Genomic DNA, 15,524 nt, shown 5'->3' with positions numbered 1-15,524 from the left:
GAAAGGAAAGGAAAGGAAAGGAAAGGAAAGGAAAGGAAAGGAAAGGAAAGGAAAGGAAAGGAAAGGAAAGGAAAGGAAAGGAAAGGAAAGGAAAGGAAAACCAGTGCTTTATTTATTTATATACTTTAAGAAACAGGTTTCATAGCAAAAATGATTTTTTTTTTCTCCCAGCTTTTGGTCACCACTCCTCACATATAAATTTCAACTATGCTCCTTTTCAGAAATGTTACAAACAACTTCAAAGTTGCATAGCTCAGTTTACTCACTGACACATTTGTATTTAGGGCCATACACAGAAAAAAGAAAAAAGCCGCAAAATAGGCAAAAGGATGTAAAGAACTTTCCACTTTCAATAAGAGTATATCTGGCAAAAGGTTCTGACACTCCTTAAGGAAGGCATGATCAAAGACAGATGCATTAAAATAAATTATTAATTTATGTGTATGGATATTTGGCCTGCATGTATGTGTGTATATCATGGACATGCCTGGTGGTTGCAGAGGCCAGCAGAGGGCATTAGATCTTTTGAGACTGGAGTTACAGACAGTTGGGAGATGCCACGTGGATGTTGAGAATTAAACCCAAGTCTTCTGAAAGAGCAGCCAGTGCTCTTAACCACTGAGCCATCTCCAGGCTAGAGAGATGATATGAGAACATAGAATTGTTCTCCACTATGTTCCCATATCAGCTCTGTGTTCCAAACATCTCAGGACTCTCATTTTTATTTTTGAGATAGGGTCTGGCCTGGATCTTGCGATCCTCCTGCCTTTGCCTCCCAAGTGCTGAGATTAGAGACATACTCCATTACATTCAACTAGTGGCCATCAAGAGGCAGGTTTGGGTATGGGAAAGAAATATGATGCTAGAAAATGTTCAGGAAAAATGAATTGATCAATTTGTCTGGTTGTTTGCATTTTTGGATGCTGTAGATAAAAATGGTCAAACCTGCAGTGTGTTAATACCAAAGTCCAACAGAAATGTGTTTTACACACCCTCCAACCCTACTCAACACTATCACCAACAGATCTCAAGGGCTAAGATACCCGGTTCATCTTGAGGAGGATGCAAGGCTGTCCAGTAGAGTATCCAAAAGTGGGATCCTCCAACCCAGAGCAATTCTTCAGGAAGGAGCGCTTAAATTGGCAGGCCTTCTTGTCCTCATCTTCATCTCCATCTTGGATGAAGTACCGACCCGGAGGACAATCTATATTCATTTCCTCTTGAAGACTGTCATTATAGCCTGCAGCATGGCAAAGGGGTTATTATGTTAGAGAGGAGCTAAGGGAAGCCCATGCTTTTAGTGGTTTTCTATAATTTCTTTTCCTCATATATGCTTGTACTGCTTCAAACTTGTTCTACCTTAATCCCTGTGAACTGTTATTGTGTACCCAAGGGATATTCCTAGTATCATCCCCCTAGGACAGAGGTTCTTAATGAACTATAGAAATGATCCCTGAAATATAGTCTTGGTTCTCAACCTTCCTAATGCCATGACACTGATACAGTTTCTCATGTTTTGGTGCTCCTCAACCATAAATTTATTTTTGTCGCTACTTCATAATTGTAATTTTGCTACTGTTATGAATAATAATGTAAACATCCGTGTTTTCCAATAGTCTTATGTGGCTCATGTTAAAGGGTCCTTTTGACCTCCAACAGGGCCATGGCCCACATGTTGAGAACCACTCCTCTATGAAGCCTTCTTGTGTAATCACCTCAGCCCACCTGATGCTATAATCCTTTGCTTCTCATTCCCTCAGAACTTTCAGTGTCCATTTCAGGGTCATAGGTTGATAATTTTATAACTTTTCTCTATTACCCATTATTTCTTTTTGGATAATATGGCAAACAACAAAGTTGGGGTATCCATCCCTTCTGCTGTGAGAAAGGAATGGATACGTATCACTAGATTTTGGAAGAAGGGCTGTATCATATCAAGGCATAGTATATGTTAGGAGTCTGAATTTGTAGGTTAAAAATCCTTAAGTTCATCTTAGGAAATGTCTCCTTTTGAGGTCAAGGCAGGCTGTGTTGGGAAGCATAAAAAATATGAAAGAAGGGAAGAAGAGAAGGGAGCAAAGAGGAGGGAAAAACCCAACAACTCTTCAAACTCTAATATAAAAGAACATAAACCCAAAGTGTCTCAGAAAAAGAGAAGTGTGCATTGGAAATAGAGGCTTATGACAACTGTAGAGTCTCCACTGATGGAGTCCGAGGTGGTGAAGTCTTCTCTAGTTCTGAGATATTTTGAGTTCATGTCCTTTTATATTGTTAGATGGAGTATAACATTTGTCCCAAGCACACACCTCAGAGGGAGAAATGGGGCTTTTTGTTTCACCTACACATCTCAGACAGAGAACTGGGACTATTTGCGTGTTCACTCTTCAAGTCATTGGATTCTATAAAACTGGGCTTTGCTGATTTTCTGCATCAGTCTAAATGGTGGAGCTCTTGGACTTAGACATGCAGTCATGTCCAAAGTCACTCACTTTTTCATAAAAGATTGTATACCTATGACCCACTGGAGGGAAAACTGAAAAAGTACTGTGAGATCCACATCTAGACAGGTTGTGACTTGGATACAATGTCATTGTTATGTAATTGGTAGTTTTATTTCTTAAAACTCCTTGTCTTTTGAATATCGAATTACAGTTAAGTTAGTATACAAAAATAGGTTTTACTGTAGTATTTTCACACATAGATACCATTTTGTCTTTATCTCTTTCTTCCAATGAGAATTTTGCTTGCAGTGCTGGGGATGAAACTACATAATAGGAAAATGCTGTACCCAGCCACCATGCTGCTCCCAGCCCAGAAAAGTTTACATCTGTACACCAAGCATGACAACATTTTTATTTTTATTTTGACAAGACTACAGTTAATTCAAGGATTTCTTTTAATCGTTTTTTTAGGGACTAAGAAGTATACTCAAGTAATAACTTTTAAAATAGAAACTGCACTCAAACACTCAGCATTTTTTTTGAGGTAGTTCCATTAAGAATGTGACATGGGTATGGCATTTACTGCAACATCCCCATCCTCCTGGGAATGAAACTGATGCTCTGTGATATATAGTTTAAATACTGTTACTTTTGGGAAGGAAATATTATCTGCTATTCTTTCTTACTTCCATGTGTATGTGTTATGTGTATGTCATGTGTGTTTCCATGTTTGTGGGCACACCCATGGGCATTGTCACGTGGAGAGGCCTAGGATTGATGCTGGATCACTCTTCCACCTTATCTGAGGCTAGGACATCTCGATCTAACACAAGGTTCAACGATATGGCTTGTTTCACTAGTCAGTCTTTCAAGTCTGCCTTCTGAGGTTGGGTTTACGGGTTGTTTACCATATCCATACAGCATTTATGTGGATTCTGGAGATCCTTACTCTGGTCTTCTTGCCTGCATGGCAAGTGGCAAGTGTTTTAACTGCCGAGCCACCTCCCCAGTCACATATTACCTACTCTTTAGAAGTAACCCAATGCCTTCCTGCTGTTCCCTGCCTTCACCATCAGGTCAAAATTGGTATTTCCCCATCCACTATCTTATTGCAGGGATTTCCTCAGCAGAGATTCTGACAATATGCATACTTGAAATAGCTCACAAGCATTTTTACAGAAAGACACTATGCTGACTAAGATGCCCAAAATACTTCTGTGGCCCAGAATAGAATGGCATGGATCAGAAAGAACTCAGCTCTGTCATTCTACAGGTGCAGACTCTGAAGCTCAGTCTCACCCCAAATAGCAGTGAGCCTTACCAGCACAAAGCTGGATTTCTAACATTGGCTTAAATGGCAACAGCACAGTTAGGAAACGTTACATGTCTCAAGCTTAGAAGTTCATACAACATCTGAAAAAGAATGTAAATGAAGACTGATTCTATAGCTATGGGGTATGGTCTGAGGTTTTACCAACACCTGCATGTGGCCTGTGTTGCAACCCCTGGGCTAACACTTTTGAGTAACAAACAGCACTAAGACATGTGAGCTCCCAAACTGACTCTGCTACCAGGAGATGGGGATCAAGCTGCCCCCCTTTCTGAGCCCCAATTCTCTCATTTCGAAACTAAGGACAAAGAATTCTATTATGCTTGGTGAAAGTTGAATGGCAAAATGTGCATGTCATTTTTAATAATACTTTCTGGCTCATGCTAAGAGACTGTTCCCCTAATTCAGTGTATATTCTACTAGCTATTTTCATCCCACCATCCAACCCCCGCCCCCACTTCAACCTGGCCAGGCCAGGCCACCCAAAGCATTCTAGCTAAGTTTCTCTATTCATAAAATGTAGCTGCAGTAATAGAAACTTTAACAGGGTATTTACTTAAATATCTATCTATCTATCTATCTATCTATCTATCTATCTATCTATCTACCTATTTATCTATTTTGTGATGGGGCTGTCTCCCTAAATAGCTTGGGCTAGTCTTGAACTCCCGAGAGTCCAAGTTATTCTCTTACCTCAAACTCATAAATGTTGGTTTAACAGTCATGTGCTATCATTTACAAGTTGGAGTTCTTAGCTACTTTTCTGTAGCTGTAATAAAAATACCCTGGGAGAAGCAAATTAAGGGGAGAAGGGTTTATTTTGGCTAACAGTTCTGAAAGGAGACAGTCCATCATGCTTGAGACTATGCGGCAAAAAGAAAGGCACACAGCGGGAGAAGAAAGCTGGGTGACCAGACTGCGTCCATACCCCGGAAGCAGAGATTGAATGGGAGTGGGGTCTGTCTATAACACCTCAAGATTTACTCCCAATGACTCTCTTCACAGCTGCTCTCTCTCCTAAAGGTTCCACAGTCTTCCCAAACTACTACTGCCTTAGTTCTCACAGAGAGAAGCACACGCCATTCATTTGTCCCTGAAAGTGTACCTGATAACACTACAGATAAAGGAATTCTTGAAATATTTGAGCTTAACATGCTAGTCAGAGACCTAGTCCTCTAACTATTTTCTAAGTTGCTGTTACAAAAAGACAATTTCTCTCAAGATAGCGAATACTCAGGATTCTCTTTTTGGGAAAGTATGGGAGGCGGGACTCCTGCTGCTCGTGGAGAACATTCCCTTTCCTCACTATTATCTTCCCCCAGAGTGATCTTTTATAAGAGATCACTTATAAAGATGATCATTTGGATGTGCTCAGGGTTAACTAGGTGCTGTAGGGTGTTCATGAGGAGAAAACAAGTTCTGTGCCTTAAAGAGCTCACAGTGGGCAACACACCATCAGAGCATTTTTTAAATATAATTTTATAAAGGGTGCTGGTAGGTATGCAAAACAACACAGGTAGGGGTGACTTAATCAGATTTCCGGGCCCCGTGGATTTTGACTTTTGGATTCCCACCCACTACTTTTCTAAAGAGCTTTCCACTCCTTAGGGGAACTTACCCTGGAGAAAGCCATTTAGGCTAATCACGTAACGCTGCCAAGTTTCAGGTTCAGAAACGTTGAAGTTGAAGTTAAGGCTATGAGCGAAGGGTCTGATCATAACTCCTGGCAAGGAAAACAGGTCTTGGATATATTAACCCATTCTTGGATATTTTTTTTTTAAATATAGATTCCCATGGCACCATCTCCTCCCAGGCAATCAAGTACCATTTCACTTTTCCTCTTAATAATTGAATCTCTAAGTCATTACCGGGAAGAGCCAAAGTTAATTGAGGCTGAACATGCTGTGCAAACGGATTTCTGCCCAGAGATCTGACAATGCAGGGCACTTGGGCACACTCACCAGGAGGTTTCACCTGCTCGGTGAAGGTCGGCATGTAAGGACTGATGGCTAGGAACAGCATGTATATGAACAGGGTGATCACAGCAGCCAGGGAGGCATAGAAGAAGAAGTAAATGACTAAAATAAGACCTGTAGAGCAATTGAAGATGACAGTGGTCAGTGCGCGCCAAGAAGCCCCATCTCCCCACTAAACTCACGAACCAGAATCAACTCAGGCAGATTCAGAATCTCCTTGCTTATTCAGACTTTGACAGTCTGGAATTGGTGAAGATTGACTGTGTCAGGGAACCTGAGTGCAGTTTTCCTTTCTAGTATCTCTGATGGAAAGTCTCGCTGAACACATGATGACTATGAACAAAGAGAAGAGGGGACATTGCTTGGGAGTCTTCTGCGCAGGCCATGGCTGATGTCCTGAATGCAGATCACTATTCGTTATGACAGATGTCCTGAAGAGACTTAGCTACTTGGTTGGAGTGATTAGAGATATCTGCACGAGGTGAAAGCAGCATTTTTCTTGTCGTGATCTAGAATTCAAACCTTTGACTCATTTCCACTGTACATCCTTCTAATCAAGGCTTATCCTTGCCTACTCATTTCAAATCTTATTCTTCCTCAGCAAAGTTTAAGTGACTCTTTCCAAAGGGAACAGTAATGAAGGATGGGAAAGACAGTAAGGGGAAATGATAATTACTGACACTTGCTGTTCGTGAACTTGGGAAAGCTGTAGAATCTACAACATATATCTATCTGTATCCCTGACAATATATGAAATTCACTCTTTTTACACTCATTCTGATTCTACCACTTGTAGCTGTTTAACCTTGGACATGATGTTTGCCACTCTAGGCCTCAGTGTCCTCATCTGGTAAAGAAGGACAGTAGCATAGTACTTGCTATATTAAATAAGCATTAAATAATGCATATCAACACTATGGCACAGAGCCTGGCAGATCCTAAGTGCTCTATAAATGGCATCCATCATTATTGCTATTATTAAAATTGTTATTATTGCTTTAGGCTCAGATGCACAGTTGTATGAATTGCCCTTCTGTGGGTTGTATTGGGATTATGTTTACCACAGGACTATGGAACACAAGATGAGGCAAGTGAGTATGAGACAGCTGCCCAGGAGTTCTCTTCAAGTCTTCTGTGGAGACCTCTCAGGCAAACATATTTGGCTTCACTCATAGGGGTGACATAATGTTGGAACTACAGATTTGAACTGAATCACGAATCAGAAGCTAGGATAAACCACACAACTTTTCTGTACTCCCAAATGAGTTCAAATGTTAATTTTTAAATTGAACCATGAACCAAATAAAGTTGGTGGGGACAGGGAGAGAGATTGACTGTAGTAATCTAGCTGAAAATGGAACTGATCCTGTAAGTTTGTATAAGATGAACTAAGGTGGTAGTGGGGCATTAGACTCATTGATTTAGTTAGTGTCCCTAGAGAAGAAGCAACCATGACTGTGGCCTGTGATTCTTGCCTGTTGCTCTCTAACTATCCTAAGGGGAATGTCCTGTGTTTCTGCCTCCTTTTCTCCACTCCCATTCCCATCCTGGAAATGGATGGACAGTCTAGAGCCATCCTAGGGGGCAAAGAGATCCAGTTTCATACATGAAGGGGAATCAGTGGAACACAGGTTAATTTCCTTGGCAATATCTTCTTTCCTCCTTAAGCTATGTGGGCCATAAAAATGTAGATAAGATAATGGCACTAGTACTGAGTCCCCTAGGTTCCACACAGGGAAAGGTGGCCTTAAGACTGATAGCTTAGTATCTCACCTCTCCCCAGGCACCAGCCCATTTAAACTAGCCAATCTCTCAAGTCCTTCCTGCCCCAGATAGATAGTTTTATCTTGGGCCCTTATCTAGGCTTCTGTCCTGAATAACCCTCACTCAGGCTCATGCTCCCAGCTCTTCATCCAACAAAGCAGCCAATCTCTTGAGGCCTAACAAATCAGGGAAGGCCTTGTTCATTGTTCAAATTCATGAAACTAGTGAGGCATTCTGACTGTCACTTAGTTACTCTGTGACTTTAGGCAAGCCACTTACCCATTCTCAGCCTCAGTTTCTGCATTTGTAAAATGGGATAATCATATCATGACCTCATATGATTCTTTTTGGTTGAATAAAATAGCATATGTTTCCTAAAAATTGGTTTGCCCAGCTACTGAGGGAAAAAAAAGACGACTATATTAACAGTCTGGGTGAAGAGATTGGACATGCTGATCTCCAGATCGGAGCAGGGTTAGTGCTCAAGTGGTCACTTAGCTGTCAGATAAGAGGGCAGCAATTTCTGTGTCTCACAAGGTAGGCATCATATGGATATTTGTCCTTTACATTGGGGACAATCTAACAGGTTTGTGAATTGCTGGGCTAGCCCAAGACCTATGAACCATTGGTCTGGCTGCAGCCTACAAGCAAGCATCCCTATGGCTGTGTCTTCCCCAAGTCCTTGTACCTGCCTACCTCATCCCTCTTTGCTGCCTCATAGCTTGTCATTCACCAGAGCAATTTAGATGGATGATATTTGGTGAAGTTCCAATGTCTGTTTAAGGGTTAAAAAGTATGGCTCCTCCCCTCCCAGAACTGTGCTTGCGTTTCACAAGGCCTGGGTTTCCAGTCCCCTTTAGGCAAAGAAGAAACAGCTGGGACCCCTCTGGAGCTCCAGTGAGTGTCTAGCATTTGTCTGCAGCTTCCAGAACATTGGAATGTCCCTTAAATGGTATATTAGTTCCAGTTTCAGGGATGGGCATGGGTGGGGCTGGGAACTGAGGAGGAGCAATGGGAGATGGGTGTTGTTTAGATCCTCACACCTGCTATTCCTAATTCCAGGAAATAGAGCTGGCTACTTCATGCAAACTGAGCTGAATTAGCAGCATCGACTACAAAACCTGACGATTCTTAGCCAAAAGAGCCTTTGGAAGGAATGGCCATCAACTTCAACAACCTAGACCCTTGGCAGCAGGGGACTAGCCCTTTATTCATGGTATCTACTGTTTTTGTTTGTTTGTTTTTTGTTTTTTACATTCTCTCCTGTGGATTAACTGCGTTAGAAATCAGCAGCTGCTTTCCTTTTTTTTCCCCGCCCCCTGGGCTGTATAGAACGTGGCAAGTATGGATATTACTACCCACAAAGACTTCTGAGGAGGCTCATCAGTAATAGTTGAAGAAGTGAGTAGAACCCTGGGAAGGGAGTTCTGGACAATTTGTAAAGTAGAAATGGGGGCAACATGTGATACAAAGAGAAAGGGCTAAGCTATGCCATTCTATCATTGATCAGGCAACAAGGCAACTCAACTTTAGCCCCTAGCCATGAACTCTTTAAAGCAATTCTTCTGTGTCTACCATGGAAAGCAGTCAGAAGCTGGGGTCAGGATAGGTTTCTGGGCTCTCCTTCTCTAACACAGGTAAGTGAACTAATAAGGCTTTATAAACCCTTGGTCATGTTAGCAGAGCTTTGGTGTTGTATCCAAAAAATAGTCTTCTACACATTCCTTTCAACCTTATGGTTTCCAGCCTGTTTTAGAGTCTTATGCTTATTTCTGTTAGAGAGGCAGAGAAGAGTCCCTTCATCATCCCATTTGGCATGTGGGGAGACTGAGGCTATGAGAGCGCATAGTGACATGCATAAATGTGACAGGACTTGGGCATGAAATCAAACCCTGTGCTCTTTCAACTCATTGTCACTGTTATTTTACACTGCATATGGAGACTAGTAGATTGCAGTCACACATTTGCTCTTGTGCATTTATTTAGTGACTTTTCTGATGAATCTGATCTGTTCAAGGATGGCATTAGCCACTGGTGTCTTTCTGTGAAATGTTAAGAGGAGTCTGTAACAAACCCATCCAGTGTATGTCCAAGGAGTTCTGGATACCATATCAAAAAGCCAAGGACACCAGAGTGAGGCATTGGGATGAATGGGACTTACTCCGACTCTGACCTGTTCGGGCCAGAGACATCCTTTTCTCCGGGTCCCACAGGTATTCATTCACGATCTGCAATTTCCGCCACCAGGCACTGCCTGTTGACTGACCCTGACCTTCTTCTTCCTCCCTTTCTTCCTCCTCCTCTTTTCCTTCCTCCTCTTCTTCCTCTTCCTCCAGACCAGGCACCATCATCACCTGAGCCTCCTCTTCAGCTTCCTCCTCTTCATCTGCTAAGTAGTTGTGATTCGCTTCATCCTGATCATCCTAGAGTGGTGACAAAACACAGACCTCTCTGTGAAAAAAAAAAAAAAAAAAAAAAAAAGGATCCCAGTGGCACATCCCAGCAACCCAAATAATGGCAACAATTCAGCATTTGGAGGTGTTTCAAAATTTCACATCCCCAGGAAAATGCCCATTGTTACAAAAGGCGGATTTTCTTTCTCTGCTCCCTCTATTGAAGGGAACATTCTTTCTAAGGCTCATCTTGAATCATGATTATTTCCACAGTGGTGCTAAAGTTTAGTTCAACATCAGGTATTTAGGTTCTTTCTCTAAGGTATGTCATGTCACTGCTTGGTCCACGGCCTTGGCCTCCCATCTAATTTTGACCTATCAGGAGTGAGCTGAGCTCACAGTGAAGGACTGAGTAGTCTTTGGCATTTATGTCTATGATGGTAACTTCTCAGGCAGAGCCAGCTTTGTCCTAATGCTCTGTACACTTCCAGCTGCTCGACCACACCATCTTAAGTTGTGCCTAAAAATAGGCTCAGGCAGATAATCAGGAGGAAAGGTCAACTGCTGTACCCCTCCTCAAAACTTCCACTGGCTTCCCAACACAAACAACGACTCATTTCCTGCTTCCTGCCTTAGGCTATATGGACAGAGCCCCCTGAGAGATGAGATCCCAACAGATATTTCCTTTGTTTCCCCCCTCTAGTTTAGTTTAAAAAGTTGGACACACCTTAATTGGTTATCCAAAGCCAAGTGGTCAGCCCTGAAATCATACATATCTAAGTAACACTAAACAGACTGAGCAGATTGGATATATATATATATATATATATATATATATATATATATATTCAATTAAAGGAAGAGAGGTCATGAATTTGTCAGGGTGTAAAAAGGGGGTAAATAGGGTTTGAGGAAGGAAAAGGAAGCAGAGAAAGGATGTAGTTACATTTTAATTTTAAAAATTAACTAAAAATATAAAAACAAAAGTTGGGCACAGTAAGTACTCAGCATATATTTGTTGATTTATTACAACTAGCACTTGAGATTTGAGACCATAATCTTTGATTGTTTTAAGAATGTTAAACAATGCAGAAAGAGAGGAAAAAAGAAAGAAAACATAAAAACCCAGACGTCACTAGTGGTATTTCAAACGCCTCAGAGGTAAAGACTGGAGGGCTGCAGCATTGTTCTTTGGGAGTTTGCCAAGGCTCAGTGCAACAGCAGAAAATCAGGCCACCCTCCCTTCCCTGTGCTGTCCAAGTCTGAAGAGTGTCAAGGCTGGTGCACCTGTTGGGGTTGGATGTGTCAAATGCTAGAGGCCATGGACTCTGTACTGCCCCCTTCCTGCCTGATTCCTCAAAGGCCACTTAAAGGGCACCCAGCTACCCATGCTGCCTCTAGCAGAGAGTTAAGGAAATTGGATTGTTCAGAGTCAGTAAAAATATTCCAGACAAGTCTCTGCTCTTTGCATTTAATCTTCCCAGAACTCCCTAGTTCTTGATAATGAGCACCCTTGAGTTCTCCAATTTGTTCAAACGTACAGCTCCATAACACATACCATATCAGAACTTACGGGGGCTTCCAAAATATGATTGTCCAACTGAGCTCCAGAGAGGGGAGAGGATCTGGCCAAAGCCACACAGCAAATCCATGACAGAGTTGACAGTCTCGGAACTTGTGTCTCTTGATACTCTGCACAGTTTCTCCTCCATCACATTGAACACAAGTGGCTAGAAGTGGCTTAGCAGATTTATGAACATGATGATGTCTTAGAGTCTGTGTTCCCAAATGCTAGGTGCTTATAATCAAGGATTTCTGACTTTGACATGGATTCACAGTATAAGACTTAGGAAAATCAACCTTGCCTATCCTTCAATGCTAAATGAATTAATGCACATTCTTAAAACTTTTACTCACGTGAGAACTTACATATATATTTTTCTCCCAAACCAGGTTTTGAACATATAGGTGCAAGGTCCGTATTTCCTAATGTTTTGCAGTCTATTCACAGTGTGAAGCCCACTGGGAGGTAGTTAGTGGGTACTATCAGTGCTACTGCCTGGATGCTGGAGGAATATTCCCACAAATTTTGCCATCCTTAATCTCAGAAATCATGTATACTAGATTGGCTAGTCCACATGATCCCCAGAAAACCCATGCACCAAATTCTCATGGAATATGAAATGTGACATTTCATCAGGAAGGGCTTCAAATCTCTTTAGATTTCTGGAATGACTTTCTTTTGTTGCCCATGTCTGCCCTCCACATCTGCTTTACAGAGGAAGCAGCTGGACACGGCCTCAGCCTTATCTTATTTGTAGATATGTGCTCTCAAAATAATCTTATTAAAATGGCTGCCATTAAAGTCTTAGCCTCCCAGGAAGAATTAATCTTCTTGGAGCTTATTTTCCCGTCACAGATTCCTCCCACCTGAGCCTTATTTCAGGAACCTCAAAGAGCTTCTTTCCCCTTCCCTGCATCCAGGGACAGGGAAATGTCACACTGTGCCACACAGGCTTTTCCCAAAGGCTCCTTGTTAACGAAATCCTGTGTAAAATGCACTTCCATGCAATCATTTCACACACTCTAGTAGGAAATGCTTTGGCAATGAGGGCGTTCATCTCCAAGATTCTGTTTCTGTCAGTTTCCTAAAGTGGCACCACACTCACGTGATGGTGTATGTGAGCATGCTCAGATATGGTAGTGGGTGTGTGCTGGGGCCCTCATGTTTCCCTAAAAGGGAAGCCTGAAGGACAGACAGTAGCTCCATTTCGAGCAATCTAAATATATAAACATATAAACAAACATACAAACAGTATGACCCAAAGGATAAATTTGTATCTTGTGCTGAGTAACATTGTGTAAGCATCTGAATGGCATGTTAATTTAAAAGGAAAAAAAATAACACATACAATTGCATCAAATGATTTATTTTTAACTTGATCAGATATTATAAAGAGCAAGATCCCCTGTGGCACTTAAAATTCAAACTCCTGGACAAATTGTTGAAATTATACACAACAATTTTAGCAATTCAACATAGAAAAGAAGCCAAATAAGGTACAGCTATCTATACTCCATAGACTGTGACTGGTCTTAAGAGAAGAACCTGCAGGTATCAGAGTGCTAAGAAATTCCCCTAGTGGTTGACACGAGGATACAAGAATTGTGGGTTTTATTTTCCAGCTTACTCTTGACAGTTTTCCCTTAATTGCCTAGGCGCATAAGTGGCCATATGCAAAGATAATTGGTTTATGCTCTGCTTCCTTGGGATTCATATTATAATCATTCTGAGAATGTTGTAGATGCCCACATTTATGGTTTAGAGCAAAGTAAATGTGAAGACACGTTTGAAATAAAAGGATTTTGTAAAGGAACTTGGAAGTAAACAGTGATACAGAAGATGTGTTCGTTGTATATGCATGTGTGTGTGCGTGCGTGCGTGTGTGTGTGTGTGTGTGTGTGTGTGTGTGTGTGTGTGTGTTTGCTGAGGTGTCGGACAAGGTGGTGAAAGGTGTGACGGGGGATCGGAGCTTCGAGAGGTTGCATGCCGCAGACACAGTGGAAAGAGCCCCAGTTAGAAACAAGATGCACAGTCTCATGTTGGGGTCCCCACTAACTTGCAAGTCAGTCTGGCATTCTGCAACCCAGCAGCCTCCTCCAACATGACGAGGGGTTCTGGAAAGGTGATGTCTAGGCTTCCTCCTAGTTCTTATCAAGGGCTCTGTGATTTTTAGCTATAGCTTGAAATTTATGCCTCAGAAAAAGAGCAGCTGGCTCCTAAAAGCCTCCAGCCATAGGGACTGAGACAGCTGGGAGGACAGTGCCTTTCATTACCTCTTCTCTTTCCTTTTTCTCCTGGCCAAATTTCTCCCGTACTCCAAAGGTCATATTTTAGACTCCTATAATAAAGCTTCAAAGGGCTCCTAATTCCCTGATATCTTCCCATCCCTTTATCTTTGTTCCTCTGCAAAGAAAGGATCCCTCCTTCCATCCAGTAATTTAGGGTACCCTGGATTGCTGGAAGAAACTGCTCTTCTTCTGAAGTCTGGGATTTTCTAAACTTCGTTTATTCCTGTTTATCCCAAGGCAAGGCAGCCATAATTCCAGGTCTACACAGCACCCAACCCAATCAATTAAAAAGGGCAGCAAAATATTCTGCTCCCTGAGACTCACAAGTCTGTAGCGATAACCGTAAGGAAAGGCGGGAGCCCTTCTGGAGCGGAGTTGCCGTCTCATGGCTGTTCAGTTGGCCAAGACGACGCAGAGGCAGGCGAGTAGGGCAGGCTTCTGGAGCTTCTGCTGGTACAGGAGACACTGGTTGCTGGGGACACTTGGCGCCTACTAAAAGTGAACCTTGCTGGCACGAGCCCTTCCCCAAAATAATCTAGCATGCTCTTCTCTCATTGGTTGGCTCCTTCCTGGAATCAAAGGAAAGCCCTTTTGGAAAAGCAAGCTCATCATTACAGGGAGGGGGAGATATTCTGGGTCACGAGGATGAGCAATTCACTGCCCCCTTCATGTGCCTTCCTACCCCTTGCCCTTCTCCAGGACCCGAGAGGTAATGGGCTCAATGGAAATCTTAAGTCATATTCTTCTCAATCAAGAATTGGATATCAGTGTGTGTGTGTGTGTGCGCGCGCGCGCGTGCATATGCACGCGCAAGGGGGTGGGGCGTGGGTGGGAGTTAGGGTGAGGGGAGATGGCCAAGAATAACTTGCTTTTTTCGTAAGGCTGATCTCATGCAAAAGGATCTAGGGTGTCAGGGAAGATTCCCTTTGCTCTCCCTACCCTCTTCTCCCTACACTCTCTAAGCCACCTATAAAATATTCCTTACTGGATCCTGAACTCCTGAAAATGTGTATTATGCCGTTTTAATTTTAGATGCAAAGCTTCTGCTTTAACCCCCCTTATCCCAAAGAGGGTCTTGGATATAAAGACGCCTTTTTCTAGGCCACATGTCACAGTGTCCCCATCCGTCACTGCCCCTCATACACACACCCTTGGAATCCTGGCCAAATTTCTGTAGTGGCCGAGATCTATATTTATCCCTTAGCATCAGGGCAGGGAACAAGCCAGAACTTTGCAGTGTCAGTTTCCCAGACATATATAACTCCTGAAGCCAAAATGGGATCCAACAAAAGAAAATGAATAGAAACTGCTAGAAACATTGTATAGCACTTTGGGTCTGTTTGGTTCACTACTGTGGGGTCTGGGTAGAGTTTGTGGTTCTCCCTTGAAGCCACTCCCTACTTTCCGTTCTATCCAGGTGGCTGAGAAAATTGCAGAAACTAAGGTTCTTGGCAGAACCAAGGCAAACAGTGCAATCAACTAGGCAAAATTAACCACAATTTGAAGTCTATGCTGTTCTGATGACAACAGTTTTAAAGACTTCATTTATTTTAACGTCACTCATCAGGACTCTTCCTTAACAGAGCCTCTCCAAGATGCTGCTGCCCCATGTTTTAAGAGAAAGGAGCCACTTACAGGAAAGAGAAATCCATTCTTCTCTTTGGATTTCAATGAAATTAGGATATATTTCAGGGAATGATCAGCACTGGACAGATGTCTCTCTGTGTCTTATGCTTTCTCTACCCCATTGCTTTGTGTTATCCCTGGC

General features: G+C 42.3%; 1 protein-coding gene across 1 annotated transcript in view; it reads right to left on the bottom strand.

Moving 5' to 3' along the window:
• Atp1b4 (ATPase Na+/K+ transporting family member beta 4) overlaps positions 1-14,143 on the bottom strand; it is a 17,392-nt gene extending 3,249 nt beyond the window's left edge. Inside the window, exons 1-5 of the mRNA XM_021153788.1 lie at positions 14,081-14,143; positions 9,673-9,934; positions 5,733-5,861; positions 5,390-5,494; positions 1,044-1,240 (exon numbers count right to left, since the gene is read on the bottom strand). Coding sequence (XP_021009447.1) covers positions 1,044-1,240; positions 5,390-5,494; positions 5,733-5,861; positions 9,673-9,934; positions 14,081-14,143 — 756 coding nt within the window. The remainder of the gene's footprint in view (positions 1-1,043; positions 1,241-5,389; positions 5,495-5,732; positions 5,862-9,672; positions 9,935-14,080) is intronic.
• Positions 14,144-15,524: the final 1,381 nt, after the last annotated feature.

This window comes from Mus caroli, chromosome X (genome assembly GCF_900094665.2).
Source record: "Mus caroli chromosome X, CAROLI_EIJ_v1.1, whole genome shotgun sequence".
Classification (NCBI taxonomy): Eukaryota; Metazoa; Chordata; class Mammalia; order Rodentia; family Muridae; genus Mus; species Mus caroli.
This window is presented reverse-complemented; position numbering and strand designations above follow the sequence as displayed.